Source organism: Electrona antarctica (assembly GCF_951216825.1).
Source record: "Electrona antarctica genome assembly, chromosome: 16".
Classification (NCBI taxonomy): domain Eukaryota; kingdom Metazoa; phylum Chordata; class Actinopteri; order Myctophiformes; family Myctophidae; genus Electrona; species Electrona antarctica.
The window spans coordinates 23,803,426-23,821,565 of NC_136797.1; the positions used below are offsets into that span (position 1 = coordinate 23,803,426).

General features: G+C 42.3%; 1 protein-coding gene across 5 annotated transcripts; it reads right to left on the reverse strand.

Moving 5' to 3' along the window:
- Positions 1-473: 473 nt before the first annotated feature.
- On the reverse strand, positions 474-16,773 carry pum3 (pumilio RNA-binding family member 3). 5 transcript variants are annotated; one of them, XM_079524665.1, is made up of 18 exons: positions 16,629-16,773; positions 16,363-16,468; positions 14,963-15,304; positions 13,428-13,575; positions 13,065-13,140; positions 12,553-12,646; positions 11,505-11,571; positions 10,771-10,945; positions 9,386-9,489; positions 9,188-9,266; positions 8,407-8,505; positions 6,363-6,416; positions 6,124-6,204; positions 5,437-5,579; positions 5,131-5,353; positions 3,815-3,902; positions 3,137-3,227; positions 474-2,538 (listed from the first exon to the last, which is right to left on the reverse strand). In XM_079524665.1, exons 2-18 carry the CDS (start codon positions 16,439-16,441, stop codon positions 2,409-2,411), a joined length of 2,073 nt encoding a protein of 690 aa, XP_079380791.1. In that variant the 5' UTR covers positions 16,442-16,468; positions 16,629-16,773; the 3' UTR covers positions 474-2,408. The 5 variants fall into 5 exon arrangements, with proteins under 5 accessions (XP_079380791.1, XP_079380792.1, XP_079380794.1 ...); XM_079524666.1 differs by having other exon boundaries at positions 16,623-16,641; XM_079524668.1 differs by lacking the exon at positions 16,629-16,773 and adding an exon at positions 8,092-8,101 and having other exon boundaries at positions 8,417-8,505; positions 16,363-16,616.
- Between the last annotated feature and the right edge of the window lie 1,367 nt (positions 16,774-18,140).

The following is an 18,140-nucleotide window of genomic DNA, read 5'->3' on the forward strand; positions in this document are numbered from 1 at the left end:
TTGTGGGCATAACACATTGACTTCTGACTGTTAGATTCTGTTGATTTCGGTTGAAGTCTGTCACAGAAATCAGTCCTCTTCAGAAACAGTGCTGTAGAGTTCAACTAGTCTCTTCAGAGCAGCACTGAAGCACTGAAAATGATTAGAAATTCTGAAATATTTCCATGAACAGAAGATCACAAATGACGGATTCCTGTTGCAAGTGTAAATTGCGAGGCGCAGTTCAGACACTGTAGCATTCAAAGACGGGCGTGGCATGAGAGACCTTTCTCTAACAAAATATTGTATTCCGTTAGGCTCCAGATATCACATCTCTTTGTTAATCCAAGTAACAACTCTCTCTCCTTGGTTAAATAAGGAAATACAGTGAACTATTTCATTACCCCCCTCACCCGCTCCGAATAATTCAAGTAATAAATATTCTTATTTTATTAAAGCTTATTCTAAGTTATAATAAAGACAAAAGCCATATCTAGCAAATACCTGTTATTTATTTATTGTTCATTTCAACTGCTTAAAGTGCAGCCAGCTACAACAACTAAATTAGAATTCACAAGTTACAAAATTTTACCCAAAAAAAAAAGAAAAACGTAGGCAGTTCCAGATGTGTCATTTATGTTGTTAGAACGTATTCTCTGTAAAGGAGAAAAATATGGGAGGCAAAAATAGCCAGGAAAATTGTGGAACTTTGACATGCCCAAAACCAGGGACACCAGGTTTAAAGTGATTTTCAATTAACTCCAGAACTTTTTTCATAAAAATCATAAATACACATAAGTTCTATTATTTATTGACTGTTGAACAATAAACATAAGGGGACGTTATTATCTTTAACCCATTTTAAATGTTGCTAGGTATATAGCAACAGGAATTAATTTTAATTGTTTGAATAAAAAAAACATTTTCAGAAAAAAATTGGACTTGCATGTAAATGGTTTAAAGTAAAATAACCCAAAACAACCTTTTTATTATTTATTCTTTGAGCCATGCAAACCTGAAAGAAACGCCAACAGTGTTAAATCAGCGCTTCTCACATCCTGGTCATGGGCAAGGACTATTAAAAGAGGAGAGGAGGCGAAGACCGTACTGGTGGACTCCATGTTGCTCCCTGGAAGGAAGGAAACATGCGCAATGGGCTATACGCAGCTAACACTTCCGCGTTCAGCAGCTCCTTGGTCTCAATTGCACACGTTTCTTTCCTTCCAGGGAGCAACATGGAGTCCACCGTACGGTCTTCGCTTTCTGTCCTCATTGAATAGTCCTTGGTCATGGGAATCCAGAGTTAGTGAAGCCGGTCCCTTCTCTCCTGGTAATCAGGGAGTGGATTTAACCCATTTTGGGGCGGGAACCCCTTTTGGTGTTAGCATTATGTTATGCTTTAGCTATTGAAAAATAGCAGATCTACAAGATCATAGCGCGCCACCGGGTGGCGCGCTACGAGCTTGTAGGTCTGCTATTTTTGAAAAATCGTGAAAATGCGGCACAAATCTTTGAATATATATTCTTTCAGAAGACTTTTTTTTTTTATTTCGACGTCAGGCCTCTTCGGATCAGAGTGCAGAACCACACAGGAAGAGGGAACATTTAAATGAAAACATGTCGACTCTGAGACAGAGCGAGAGAATTAAGAGTTAAGCTGCGCTCACGTTGGCAGCTACAAAGCTAGTCTACCATTAATTTCCCATGGAAGTTAGTGACCTGAAGGTGCAAAGAGACACCAGACGTTTGCAGCCGCTACAACGTCTACAATCCAAGTTGATCTGCAAGCTACAAAAACGACCAAATGCTGTTTAAAACCCATTTTGGGGCGGGAACCCCTTTTGGTGTTTTAAACATTGTTATAATTTAGCTATTGAAAAATAGCAGATCTACAAGCTCATAGCGCGCCACCGAGTGGCACGCTACGAGCTTGTAGGTCTGCTATTTTTTTTTTAAATCATAAAAATGTGGCGCAAATCTTTTAATATATATTCTTTCAAAGTGAATGTTTTTAACTCGGGTCTAAATGGATTAACCATTTCCACCCTCCTCCTCCTCTCTTCACATAATTACCTTTGTTTGACGGAGGAAAATATCCCGTGTCCGACACTGTCCGTGTTCTTCCAACAGCGACATCGACTCGGCATCGCTTCGTATCTTTTGTAGCTGCCAGTTGTGAGCGCAGCGAAATGGTCTTTACACGCCGGGGACATGAAGCATGAACGACCGGAACATTTTTGTCTGCGAATGTTTCACCTCGAAATACTTCACATAGCTGTATCCGTACAGACTGATGCTTTTATTCAAAAAAGGTGGAAACAAATCAACGTAGAATTGGAAATGGATTTACATTGCTTCGTCAGCACATCATATTTCACGTTCAGTGTGGATCTAGTGTGTGTGTGTGTGTGTGCGTTCTGTATGTGTGTCTATGTACTGAGCTTTTCTAGCAGGATTTCAACCCCTTTGCTGTTGTTGATGTCACTGAGTGTTGCTTTAATGGACGTCAGCGCCGCTTTCACCTCTGATGCCACCGACTGGTCCACGCTGCCCAGGAGGCTGCACACACACACACACACACACACACACACACACACACACACACACACACACACACACACACACACACACACACACACACACACACACACACACACACACACACACACACACACACACACACACACACACACACACACACACACACACACACACACACACACACACACACACACACACACACACACAAAATATGAATTTATCATTATTTTGTTTACAAACTATAAAATGTTAAATGTAGACATAAAAGCATGCTTATCGTATATATTTCCAAATAGTAGCCCTGCCTTAAACAGCCACCCGGTTCCTTTTAAAAAAAACCCGGGGGTCCGACACCATTTTGCATATTACTAGCCGGGGCTACTATTTGTAAATACCCTATTGGCCTGAATATAAGACTATGATTTCCAATATAACATTTAAAAAAATAAAATGGGGTCGTATTATAATCGGGGACTAGATTATTTGACATTCAATGTTATTTTTCCACAAATGAGTCTTGAGAAATGGGGGTCGTCTCATAATCAGAGTACTCTTATATTCGAGACAATACGGTATGCGGTATGTGCCGCACGTACAACCATGTGTGTGAACTGACCAGCAGAGCACCATGGCTCCTCTGTTGACGTTGACCCAGGTCAGCAGTTTGTCCATTCCTACTGTGTCCACTAGGATCCTACTGAAACGCTCTGACGCACAGAATGAGAGAGACACAGAATGAGAGACACACAGAATGAGACAGATGGACAGAGACAGACAGAGATAGAGAGGACATCTTATGTTGGATTCAAATAACCCATTCAGGACGGGAACCCCTTTTGGTGCTTTAAGCATTATGTTATACTTTAGCTATTGAAAAAAAGCAGATCTACAAGCTCGTAGCGCGGCACCGAGTGCCACGCTACAAGCTTGTAGATCTGCTATTTTTTAGGGGGGGAAAAGCGTAAAAATGTGGCGCAAATATATATTCTTTCAGAGCGAACATTTTAATTCAAATCTTTGCTTCTGGGGAGTCCCTCCCTGGAACAACATATTTTCAGATGGGGGTCCGCAGCGAAATACAGATAATTTGACATGAAGAGGGTTGAGCACCACTGACATAGAAACAATTTTTTTCAGAAAACTTATTAGGATTTAGAAGCCATTTCTTTAGAATCGGCCTCAGGTCTAATGGGATAAAGCATTCAAACATAGTGTGTCTTTGTGTGATGTCTTCAAACATCGAGTCTGTTCCTGTGAGAGTCAATTTGTGTGTGCATGTGATGTGTAATCCTACCTTCCTTCTCAGCCTCTGCCAGTTTTTTATCTTGCTCTATCAGCCATTTCAGCACCAGATGACCTGCGGGATGTTCTGCCATGTGGAGCTGCGCGCACACACACACATGCGCACACACACACACACACACACACACTTTACAGCACTGAACATATTTTTCTGCCACAATGGAAGCTAGCATAACAACGGGGGTCAGTCTGTGAGAGCTAGGCTAACAACAATAGCTTTCCACCGCTTCAAAACAACAACCAGGCAGCGCACCCCCAAAGATCAATGCAGGCGACCTCGTCAAAGCCACCCGCAGATCGAGCCAGCCAACAAGTTAAAACCCATTTTGGGGCGGGAACCCCTTTTGGTGTTAGCATTATGTTATGCTTTGGCTATATGTTATGCTTTGGCTTGTAGCGCGGTACCGAGTGCCGCGCTACAAGCTTGCTTAGCTCACGCTGTTATCTTTCGCCAGAAACGTTAACATGTCGGGAGCGATGCGGTACAAAATCACAAATGACATCCGAACCTTGGATGGATGGCAATTACCAAAGACAGCGCTCGTATTTTCAGAGTTATAAGGCTTTGAATATCTAGTACTACATTGGGGGCCGTGTGCAAAGATCCTGGTGCTGGGTGGGGTTGATGGAGGCATTGCCTAGCAACCGGACCAATGTTAAAAGCTGATATTCGGCTCAACCGCTTCATATATGGTGTAAAGGGGGGGGGGGGGGGGGGGGGGGGGGGTTGGGGGGTAGACCTCAGACCTCTGCAAATGGTCCCTAGAACGGTTTCGTCAAGTTGGAAATCTCAGGAAAACAAAAACAAAATCTGTGGAAAAGTCGTGAGGAGGGGAACCCACTGAAAACTAACTAACTCACTTTCTTTTTTTTTCTGTATAATCTTTATCCCACGATTTTGTAACCCATTTTTCACCCCTGTGTCAATTCTCTAATGTGATCCTGGGCTCTACACACCCTCTGCCAACCTAGTCCCCATATATGGGGGACATGGGGAGAGCAACGGACTTGAACTCATGCTTCCTTCATGCCCGAGTGTCCAAGTTGCTCCTTTACACCTAACAGGGGGGAGTTTCCCTGGTTGGATGTAGCGCGTGGATGGAACACGTTATTCCAACCAGTTCCTTTCCCCTCCATCAGGCGCCCCGGCTGGCCAGGGGGAGGCAGTTTAGAGACCAGGATTACTGCATGTTTTTTGTGAGGGTACCTAGAAAAGCCCTTTCGCCAACCCCGCCTCGGGTATGGACTTCCGGGTTTCTTTTTTTTTTTCTCTTTTTTTTAAATCCGTTTGTCATTGGCCCTCCTCACCTGTCCATCCGTCCCTCCTGGTACCAGCTCCCGATCGGCCAGTGCAGCCACGGCCGTCATGGCGGGCCGCAGGTCGCCGAACGCCGAGCCCAGGATGTCGCTGACGGTGACACTGGAGGCCTTGTCCATGGCCATGGTCGCGGCGTGGTCGCGGAGGTGATCAAGCAGCAGCGGGGACACCACCTCCAGAAGCTCCTTCCGTCGAACGGCCGTGTCCTTTTTGCTGCAGGGAGGGAGTTACAATGTCAAGCACTTCACCCTTAATTCATTAAAGGGATAGTTTCTCTCTCTCTCTCTGTACTGTACCTGTGTGCGTTGGCATCTCCTTGCTGGAGCACCTTTAAGATCTCCGGGACGATGTGGGCAGGATCTCTGGGGCTCAGAAGGTACAGCAGAACCTTCTTACCGTATTTGTTATTGATCACTTCTTCCAGAGAGGACAGGATCTCCTGCAACAGGAACACAGAGGAGGAGGGAGAACATGTGTGAGAACACTGATCCGTCTTTTGATTAATATTACTAATATGAACCCATTTTGACCTGAGATCAGATTCTAAAAATGTCTTCTACATCCTGACAGTTTTCTGAAAAAGCTATGTTTCTATGTCAGTCGTTCTTCGATTTTTCAAAAATAGCAGACCTACAAGCTCATAGCGCGCCACCGAGTGGTGCGCTATGACCTTGTAGATCTGCTATTTTTCAATAGCTAAAGCATAACATAATGACATAACACCAAAAAGGGTTCCCACCCAAAATGGGTTAAATACCATTGTGCGCCTGTGCGGCCATACCAATATTAATTAAACATAATTAGCACTAAGCAAATGGGCTTCACATCGATGTTAATCTACAATGTGACATTATTAAAATCATGTCGCACTCTTGCTTCAATATCACTGATTTACAAGATAACCTTTTTTCAGATTTTCTTTTTTTTCTGGACAAATGCCTCAACCGTAAAAGCGTATCATTATGTGTTTCTTTGGAACTTACTGATAAAACGGCCTGTTTAACCAGCTTGGTGTCGTCAACACAGTCAAATATGGCCAGAAGAACCAGGTGGCCAAACTCGCCCTGTGATTGTGAATGACACACATGGATTAGATTAAACTAATGAGTGTTACTTTAAAACACACACACACACACACACACACACAGTTTGTTATGAGTCAGAGTGGCAAATATCAAGAACACCGTTTATTTTATCGCATGACCAACAGGTGAAAACTTACCGTTGCGAACTTCACCATGTACGTCTTCATGGTTTTAATGATGATTTTTCTGTCCTGGAATGTAAAAATGAAAGAAATTCATGAAATGAACAGTAAATAGATGCATTTTTTTATTTGAATGATTAAATCATTTTTTGATTGTGTTCCACCTTGGATGACTGAATGGAACCAACGTTAGTATATTTTCAGTATTTATTGGTATCACGTTTCATATTAACCCATTTTGGGCGGGAACCCCTTTGTGTTTTAAACATTATGTTATAATTTAGCTATTGAAAAATAGCAGATCTACAAGCTCATAGCGCGCCACCAAGTGGCGCGCTACGAGCTTGTAGGTCTGCTATTTTTGAAAAATTGTGAAAATGTGCCTCAAATTTGGAATATATTTTTTCAGAACGAACGTTTAACTAAAATCTTTGCTTCTGGAGGGTCCCTGGAACAACATATTTTCAGATGGGGGTCGGAGGCCAATTACAGATCATTTTTGGGGTCCTTGACATGAAATATTGAGTGATATAGGCCTAGAAACAGGTATTTCAGAAAACTGTCAGGATTTAGAAGACACTTTTTTCAGGCCTAAATGGGTTAACGTTATATTTGATATGGCCAATGATATGGACGCCCACTAGCAAGACCCTCGTGGCCCGACATTGTACCAGTGTTGTTTTTGGGCGGCAAATTTCTATTTTAGTTTTAGTTGCGAACGCAGTGAGCATTTACTATGAGACCCAGCAGATCATGTCTGTCTGTGTGTCTGTCTGTCACGCTGTAACACCACCCGCCCACCACCAGAGGGCGCAGCTGTATCACACACAAAAACACACACATGCACGCACACACACACGCACGCACGCACGCATGCACGCACAAAACTTTAAAAAAACTTAACTTAAAAAAAAACTTAACTTAAAAAAAAACTTAAAAAGGAAAAACTTTAAAAGGAAAAACTTACAAAAAACTTAACTAAAAAAAACTTAACTTAAAAAAATACTTAACTTAAAAAAAAAACTTAAAAAGGAAAAACTTTAAAAGGAAAAACTTCAAAAAACTTAACTTAAAAAAAAACTTAACTTAAAAAAAAATCATAAAAAACACAAAAAAAGAGAACTTAAAAAAAACCTTAAAAAATTACGTAATTTATTCTAATTGTTGTTTTTGCAATTTACGAGCTGCATTCGCTTCCCGCGTTCGCGCGTCTTACTTGTCATAGTCTTTGGAATGAAACTTCATTCAGTTTGTCATATTTTAGTCACCTGGAATGTTTTAGTGTTAGTGTCTAGTTTTAGTCGACTAAATGTCATAAGATTTTAGTTGACTAAATCTACAGTTGATTTAGTCGACTAAAATGCATTTTGGCGGGCGGCGGGGCCTTGATGGTGTCGTAATGGCTGATTTTACACTTGCTGAAAATAGCCGCAGCGTGACACGTTTGTAGATCGGCTATTTTCAGCATGCAACCAATTGTAAAATTACTTATATTGGTTCTCTTGTCCACTTCTCAAGTCCCTTCCTAACATTTTAATCTCGTTTTTGTTTGTTGATGAAATTGTCAACAAATTTCGTCTTAGTCATCATAGCTTAGTTTTGATTTAGATTCCATTTCGTTTTAGTCAGTGAACAAAGGTAGTCGACAAACATTTTTGCGTCATGGAATTAGTCAACGAAATCAACACTGCATTGTACTTGCCTTGGGTGTGCCGTGCCAAATACAGTTCATGATTGTACTTACCTTGGGTGTACCGTGCCAAATACAGTTCAATGTACTTACCTTGGGTGTGCCGTGCCAAATACAGTTCATGATTGTACTTACCTTGGGTGTACCGTGCCAAATACAGTTCATTGTACTTACCTTGGGTGTACCGTGCCAAATACAGTTCATTGTACTTACCTTGGGTGTACCGTGCCAAATACAGTTCATTGTACTTACCTTGGGTGTACCGTGCCAAATACAGTTCAATGTACTTACCTTGGGTGTACCGTGCCAAATACAGTTCATTGTACTTGCCTTGGGTGTGCCGTGCCAAATACAGTTCATTGTACTTGCCTTGGGTGTGCCGTGCCAAAGACAGTTCATGGCTACTCGCGCGCCATCGTGCGTGTACGCCATGTACACCACAGCTTCTCTGATGGCCTCGATCATCTCCTGTTGGATAATGAACACACACCACGGAACTCGACATCAATATCATTCCGTCTCTCGTTTACGTTGTTTTAGTGCCGTTCACCTCATTGTTTCATTGTTCCTGTGAATTATTGTATGCCATATTCTCCCTTACTGTAATATTGGTATGACACTACAGAAAATATTTATCCGATATTTATCCGATTATTAAAGGTGTTGGTCATCTATGATATATATATATATATATATATATATATATATATATAGAGAGAGATTTTTATTTTATATGTTCAATACGTAGATGTGAGTCCCATCTAATTCACTATACAACAAGTAAGTACCAAATAAATCTGCCTAAGAATCTCACCCCTAGGGGTCAGTGTTTCTTAAGTACTGGCATGGTGTGAAGTTGTGGAATGGACATCAACAGATACATATGTATCCCTCTCTGCTAATCTAATTTCAGATTTGTTTTTTGCATTTAAATTAAATCCTACTATTTCAGTCCAGGTACTGTACCTGGAATCCATTTTGTTTTAAAGTATAAAATAGGGCTTAAAATGTCTCAATGGGAAGAGTAGACAGACCAACCTTCAACCACTGCAGAATGTACTAGTTATGTACCGTTACAGATTGGTCAAAATAAACATTTTATTAATGAATAAATAAAAAAGACGCATGGCATCAAATATTCATCTCTCACCATTTTGAGCTTGTCTGGAGCAAACTGGAAGAAGTCCAGGAAGACTTTATGCACCAAAGAATGTTTGATGACCTGCTCTCTGGAAGAAACAACAGGGTCAGAGTTCACGTCAACCTTTCATTATTCAGATTACGTGTGTGTGTGTGTGTGTGTGTGTGTGTGTGTGTGTGTGTGTGTGTGTGTGTGTGTCTGCCTTACTTCTGTGCCATGGGAACCAGTATACTCTTCATTTCTGATAGGATGTTGGTCATTTTGTCTGGGTTGGCCTCCAGGACCTTCTGAATGGAGTTACACGTTGACGACTGAACATGATGGAGAAAAAAAATCAATCAATCATTTAATTTCATATGTACCAATTAAATCATTTATAATAGCACCATATTTCAGAAACGCTTTTATAGTGTAGGGCAGTGTACTTATTCTCCAGGATGGTTTTTACCCATTTAGGAATTAGGACGGGAACCCCTTTTGGTGTTTTTACCCTTCAGGATGGGAACCAGTTTTTGGCAGCAAAATTTGATTTTAGTTCTTGTCACATTTTAGTTAGCCTGAGCTAACGCTAGACATTTCTGGCCTAGATGGGAGGACCGCGGCTCAGATTTGCGCACACCCTGGATTGGTTCACCGATCTGTCCGCCAGCCCCAGTCTCTCCTCCCCCCCCAGTGCAGCACTGTTATTGTGTCGACCAGAAGCAGAAACCACTGGTTGCTGGAGTATACCATTCTAACGGACTGTCAAAGTTATTTCCACAGAGTCGGCACACGTTGGTTTTTTTCTTAGACGGTGTGGTGGGTTCTTCAGCCATTCTCCTCATTTTCCTCGCATAGCCTCGTTTGAAGTTCCACTGGTAATGATTTCCTCACGGTGTTATTTTGAGGGGTGCACACCGCTCAGAGCCCTGACGTCACATCATTTGAAGCGACGCCTACGCGGAAGGGTTGACTCCCACGTTTAGGCCAGTGCAGCCCATGCGTAAATCCAGGCTTTCATTTTTCGCGCAGACGAAATGAAAGCCTGGGTATCGAGGCTACATTTTAGTCACCCGGAATGTTTTATTGTTAGTCTAGTTTTAGTTGACTAAATGTCATTCGGCGGGCCTTGATGCCGTCGTAATGGCTGATTTTACACTTGCTGAAAATAGCCGATCTACAAGCTCACAACGTGTCGTGTAGATCAGCTATTTTCAGCATGCAACCAAGTGTAAAATGACTTATAGTGGATGTCTTGTCCACAAGTCCCTTCCTAACATTTTAGTCTAGTTTTTATTTCTTGACGAAATTGTCGATATATTTAGTCTTAGCGTCATAGCTTAGTTTTCATTTAGTTTCTATTTAGTTTTCGTCATAGTTTTAGTCGACGAAAACCCCTTTTGGGGTTCTAGTTGCCGTGTACAGTCGAGTATATACACCGGTAGTAACATAACCTTTTTGTGCCATCGTCTTGGAAATTATGTCATGTATGTTTTTGGAGTTGTGCTTTGAATTCCCAATAAATTCCTAATAAACTGTATTTAATCTCGTGTGTATAGTGTATGTGTTCACATGTATTGTGCACACTGTATATACAGTACATTTGTCCATACCTTGCAGACGGTGAACACGTTCCCGTACAGTTCCTCGGTGAGCATCAGTCTCTGGGCGAGGACAGCCTTGTCGTTGTAGGCGTACTCTATGAGGAAGGCGGAGCTGGAGTGACGCAGCATCTGACGAACTTCTCCTTTAAACTTCTGGATCACACTCGCCACCACCTCCTTGTTACTGTGGAAACGCACACGGCAAGTCAGAAAGCATAAAGTACACATGGGCCCACCTCTCCCAAATAATTGGTAAGGAAAATATTAAGCAATAGCCACTGAGTTATGGCAATTTCAAAGTGTTCCAAACAGCAACAAAGGTGCAGGTCAATGAAATGTTAGCCTCGGAAACCCAGACGTTTTTATTTCCAGGGAGAAAAAAGTCTGGGACCGAGTCCACTTCAATTCGGCATACAGTAGTGCAAACGTCGGTCACTCTCTGCTGATTACTGATCGTCTGCACCTTTGTTAAATTGACGCACACACGCACACACATTCCTCTCTCTCTGTCGCTCTAATTAATTAGTCTCATGTCCAGCACCTGTGTCTAGTTTCTCCCGGCGGATCCTGCCGGGAGCTGCCTATGCCATAAAAAGCATAGGTGAGTTCCAGTCTAATGAAATGTGAGACTTCTGTCAGCATCAAACACCAAAGGACGACACAAAGATGAGACTTGAAGAACAAACGTAAATGTAAACCACCTCTTTAATGTGCCATGTTAATTATGATGCGGTCAGACTCACCCATACTGTAGGAGTTTCTTGACCAAATTTCTGCCATATTTCTGCTTGCTCAATTCCACTATGTCGTCTGTGGAAGGAATCAAGGAAGAATATTAATTGTTTATAAACCACTGCTGCTTTCTCTATTGTTGTTTTACACTCTTATTAAAGGTGCCTTTAGTAGCTGGCAAGATCAAAGCTACTAGTTATAATGAATTGCATTTTTATAGCGCTTTTCCAAGTGCTCAAGGCGCTTTACAATGGTTCATTCATTCATACATTGGGAGGTGAAGCGGCGAACAGTCGACGCCAGCGTCCTCACTTCCCACATTCACACACCAATGGTGGCGAGCTCACACCGACCAACTCATTGGAGGCAATGTAGGGTTCAGTGTCTTGCCCAAGGACACTTCGACATGTGGACAGGAGGAGCCGGGATTCGAACCGCCGACCCAGGGATCATTGGACGACCTGCTCTACCTCCTGAGCCACAGCCGCCGAACGTGTGAACTATGAAGATGTGGACACACTGGTAATTAAACCATGACACGAGAGTGTTTTGGTTAGAGTCAGCTTGTATGATAGGATACCATCATCAGATCAATGATTACAATTCCAAACAAAATCAAACAAAAGACAGCTAAAGCCTCATCCAGCAAGACTTTTCACCAGGAGAGGCAGATAAATGCAACACATTTTGTTCACATCACGACGGAAGTTATTCATTAACAAAGAACGCATTTTATATGTTTTATGTCGATCGATTGGTCAATGATTTCTTACATTTTCTAACGCTCTACAGTAAAGTGTGTTGACAGACACTGATTATTTTATTGTGGAATTAACCCATTTTGGGGCGGGAACCCCTTTTGGTGTTTTAAACATTTATGTAATTTAGCTATTGAAAAATAGCAGATATAATAAATATTTATTTCAGAAAACTGGAGGATTTAGAAGATTTTTTTTAAATTTTGAGGTGTTAAGGAATAAATTCAATTAGAGGAATGAATAAAAGGGGGAACACGACTGTGTCTGCACTGTGCAGTGCACAGGGGTTCCAGCCACTAACCTTTGAGTTCTTCAAACACCGCCTGTCTCTGCTCGTGGCTGCCAAACTGGACGAAACACTGCAGCGCGCGCACCGAGTCATGGGAATATGCTACCTGGAGATGTGACAAAAAACAGCAAGAAATTACCACATTTTGACCTGAGATCAGATTCTAAAAATGTCTTCTACATCCTGACAGTTTCTGAAAAAGCTATGTTTCTATGTCAGTCGTTCTTCGATTTTTCAAAAATAGCAGACCTACAAGCTCGTAGCGCGCCACTCGGTGGCGCGCTATGAGCTTGTAGATCTGCTATTTTTCAATAGCTCTGCTATTTTTCAATAGAACCAAAAGGGGTTCCTGCCAAAAATGGGTTAAGAAAGCTTAGACGAAAACAGCATTGTAGAGACAGACAGCATAGGTATTTTCTGGCAGTTTATTCTAAATTCAAACACAATCCAATGCACTGATATTACACAGATATTTATACTGGATTACCTGAGCCTGAATAAAAAAAAAAGGGGCAAAGACAAACCTCTTTCATCCTCCCACGGAAAAGGTCGTGCATCCCCTTCAAGAGTTTGGTCTTCTTCTCTTTGTCACAGTCTTTCCTGTCAACACAACGACACAAGCATTTGTGCGTGCGTGCGTGCGTGCACACACAATGCAGCATACCGGTAATCCTTAGTCCCCTAAGGGCCCATCGGATTTCATTTGTACATTCTTCTGAGTTACATTAACATTACATAATGATAATATAATGTGATTATCCAGGAAACAAGGTTTGTTCTAATAGGTTTAGATGTTCACCGTTTTCACTCTCGTCATTATTAAATCTATAATGTGCGAAATGTGCGAGCGTGTGTGTGTGTACGTGCGCATGTGTGTGCGTGCGTACCTCCTAATGACCTCCCAGACTTGTTTGGACTGACAGATGATCTGATATTTGTCTTTCTGCGTTGCCTCCTTTCTCATTGTCCTCTTTTCATGTTGTTCTTTCCTCTGTTCCGGCTTTGACAACTTCTTCATCTTCTTTGGCGCCGGGCCTGCCCCGCACATGCACGCACACACACACAGTGTCACACACACAGTGTCACACACACACACACACACACACACACAGTGTCACACACACACACACAGTGTCAGTGTCACACAGTTTCACACAGTGTCACACAGTGTCACACACACACACACACAGTTTCACACAGTGTCACACACACACAGTGTCACACACACACACACAGTGTCACACACACACAGTGTCACACACACACACACAGTGTCACACACACACACACACACACACACACACACACACACACACACACACACACACACACACACACACACACACTTTAAGGACTACATCAACTGCTTACATTCTTAATTGAATGAAAGCGTGATCACATCACGCCGACAGACAACATAAACCGTTAACTGACAATAACTTTGACCGATAATACTATGGGTTTAACTTGCTTTGTTTTTTTTTTTACAGTGTGGCACCTAGGGGCAGAGCCATCTAGAACGGGTCTGTCCGTTTGTCAGTCTACGGTTAATATCACAAACCAATGGACTAGATCAGCACCAAAATTCTGGATTATGAATTCACAAAAAAAGATTTGCATAAAAATGATATATTCACAATATTAATGTGGAAAGATATGCAGGGATGTGCTTCTTCAGCCTAATGGCAGTGAGTGTGCACAGGAAATATGGTGCTGAACTGCTGATCACACAGACAAGACGCAGCACAGATCATTCTTGATACCGATCCGATACCAGTGTGTAATAACAAAAATAAAATAAATAAAAATCTAAGGATAAGGACAGTGGTTCTCAAAGTGGGGTCTTAGGGCCGGGCTACAATGGCGACGGAATTGCCTCCGCAAGACGCTGCCACAATAATCAATGGAAACCCGGCTGCAGTGCACAGGTTGTGTGTAAAACTCTGTGCGTGAATAATTTTTCTACGCAAGAGCTCTATTTTTATGCGTGTCCGAGGAGATTACACAGCCCTTCACCTCGCCTTCAGAGGGAAAGAAATCACATCATTTTGGGGGGGGGGCTCCCCAGATGACAGTGAAGTGACAATTTAAGGACTTTCAGGACCTTAATATAAAAGGCAACATTGTCGAAAATAGCCAAACTACAAGCTCAGAAAATATGCGGATTCAGGCTGGCGTTGCGAGGCGTTGTGAGCTTGTAGATCTGCCATTTTATATGTGGAACCTAGTCAAACTAAAGTGAATGCCTCGACTCCTACGTTCCAAGTGCTTTAATCAAGGTGGGGGGGGTTCCCAAATATGATTTTGGGAGGGTCTCCAGTTAAAATATGATAATTATTTTGGTTGGTCACGGCCTGAAAAAGGTTGAGAGCACTGGGGATTACAGTAGACAGAACAGCGTCACGGAAAACCGATCCCTTACCTTTGACATCCTCTCCTCCTTTGACATCCTCTCCTCCTTCTCCCTCTTCCACCGTCCCCTCGGTGGCGTCATCTTTGACGACGTCATCTTTGACGAAGGCTTCCTTATGATCTCTCTTTCCCCCGTGGTGACCACCACCCTGTCCCGCCTTCTTTCCTTTATGATCCGTCTTTCCGCCGCCGTGGCCTCCTCCTCCTCCTCCTCCTCCTCCCTGTCCCGGCTTCTTCCCAAACTTCTTCGGCGGACTCTTCCCAAAGCCGCTGATCTTCTGCGAATTGTTCTTCGGTTTGAAAGGTTTCTTCTTGTCTCCAGGCTTTCCGCCAAGTTTACCCCCCATGGATTCTAGGGTGACAACAAACAAACGGTGGCATCATGATTCAAGAGAGGACATAAAACGTACAGATTGAAGTTTTAAAGCACTTTCAAGGCATAATAGTAGTCGAGTATGTTTCCGTGGAGAAGAGCCAGTGGTAGATGTGACCGTTTAGTGAAAGGACGCAACTCGTGAGGAAAACAAGGATTTAATTTAGAGACCTGGGATGCAGCCAGTGTTAAAAATGCCTTGCTTTAAGTGCCTCACAAGGGTGTATTTTGAAGAATATCTTATAATCTACAGTTCAGAGTAAAGCTATCTATGATCATCTTACTATCTTTAGGTAATGATTAGGTAATGTAATGATGATATAACACAAACGATGTCAAATCTTTATTGTTAATGGGAATGACATCGCTATGGGGGGGTGATCAGTGATTGCATGAGTGGTAGATGTTCCGCTCCTATGCCACCAAAATGTGGAACGCCCTACCAACAGTCATTAAGACATGCGAATCCCTTGACTCCTTCAAAACCGCTCTCAAAGGGCACCTACAGATGGCTGCAATTCGAAACTGGCCCCCGTAAAATCTGAATCCCCCCCCCCTTTCCCCTCACTGTTTATGTTTCTTTTCCCTTTTTACCTCCATTATGATGAATTCCTGTTCTGTTCTTTGTCTATATAGAAGTGTCTATTTGTACGTCTCTTGTTTTGATGAATTGAACATGGTGGACCCTGTTGTAAACAAGTGTACTGCTTAATTGGGTCGTCCACTCACAGTTAACAGCCTTTGTATTGAGTTTGTGCTTGAAATGTACTGTAATTCTGCAAACTGTTAATACAATTTTCAATCAATCAAAAAAAAAGTTGCTCATTATCAGACTGCTAGATGTGACCGTTTAGTGAAAGGCAAGCATTGGTTGGAATATAAATAAAAATTTAAATACAAGCATTCTCAAGTGATTTATTAAACATTCTGATTGTTGTTCAATTGATTGCAGGCTAAAATAATAATAAGCTAATAACAACAATAATAACTAACGTCCCGTATTCTGACATCGATTGATTGACATTCATCATCATTACCTTTCATGAACTTCTTGCCACCTTTATTGGGGTTCAGAGCTTTCTTGGGTTTAGCATCCTGATCCATTCTAACTTGCATCCCGAATCAGAAGCAGCAATATAAGTCCTACAAACAAGCAAACACAAGCAGTTAGGCTGTTGTATGACACACCGGCAATAACCGATCAGCTCTCAATTTCTGATCTATTGCTGATCCACTGATCTAATAAATATGCCGTTGTTGTCCGCTGACTAATACAAACTTCCAAATGTACACTCACGTTTACCTTGGTTTTTTTTTAACATGTGTTGTGAAAACCGTGACGATTTACGGTGCCGTAAACCAGAGTGTTGCCGTGCTGCTGTCGTGAACCGCAGTCGCAGCCATGCGCACGCGCAAGAAATGTAGACCGTGATCAAAGTGAGTAGTCAGATCCCAGAGCTTTCCAGGGGGTCCCTCAATCACTTTGGAACCAAAATGTAACCGTATGTCAACAGCTATTTGAAAATAACCAATCTACAAGCCCACAAGGTAAGGACCCATTCTACAAACTGTTAATAACATGTTCAAACATCAATCAATCAAGGTAAGGTCATTTTATTTATTGCGCCTTTCGAAACAATTGTTACAATTAAGATTATGTAGCCTACAACAATACAATCATAGAATAAAACAAGAAGTAAGAACATCACATTCAAAAATAAAGCAGCAATAAAATAAGATAAGATAAGAGCAACAAAAAGCTTGTAGATCTGCTATTTTCAAAACATCTGAAAACTGGAAACCGAAGGGCTGAATTTTAACCACTTAAACCGTGGTCCATCAAGTGTATTTTCTTAAATATTAAATCTTCACTGAAAATAGCCGATCTACAAGTTTGCCCTAGACCAGGGGGTTTCAACTGATTGGGACCACCACCCTGACTAAGAATCAACCTGGGGACCACTGTTGTGTTGGGTGGGGAATAAGGGCTAAGATTAGTGCTTTTGTAACACTTTGTAACAATTGCTATGCATTCCATGTGTAGGCTATACATCCCACTGTTTCTCAACCAATGGTCCATTTGACTAGCCTGGTGCAACCACTCCCCCTGCTGGACAACATTTGCATTCTGCCTGCTGGACAACATTTGCATTCTGCCAGCAGGGAGAGTCTGGGAACTCAAGCCAAATTCCAATACCCAAAATCTCGGCCACTCGCTCACTCCCACTCGATCACTCGGGGTCATTCCAGCTTGACCCGGAAATGGTTAACGTTCCGATTGTTAAAGTGCTCCATCGAGGAGGAGAGTGGAGTCGAGTGGAGGAGCCGAGTGGGCTCTCCGAGACCGCATAGAGCGAGTGTACATCAGGTGCAGGCTCGGTGGGGTATGTTGTCTCCTCGCTGCGGATTTCCGCATCACGTGTACATGTTTTTTTCCTTCTCCAGTGACATAAGTCCGCCTCCTCCACATGTGGCACAGAAAACACTGCTTGAAACCCGATACTATGCACCCCCCCCCCCCATCCACTAGCTGCCGGCCGCTGCGGCTGATGAGACGCTGTCGCTGACCCAACACACACATGCACGCACACACATTAAACTAAAAAGCTTTGCTGTTTGTTGAAGAGACACATTTTCGCTGAATTAATAGAGCAGAGCTTCAGAATGATACAGTAGCCTATGTATAGCCTATGTGAAAGTGAAAGGACCACAACAAGCCACTGGCTTTATTGCGTTGTGTGATATAAGCATAATAAAAGTAGGCTATATTGTGCGCACCTCAAAAGCTATAGTTAATTTCTCTCTGTGCATGCCT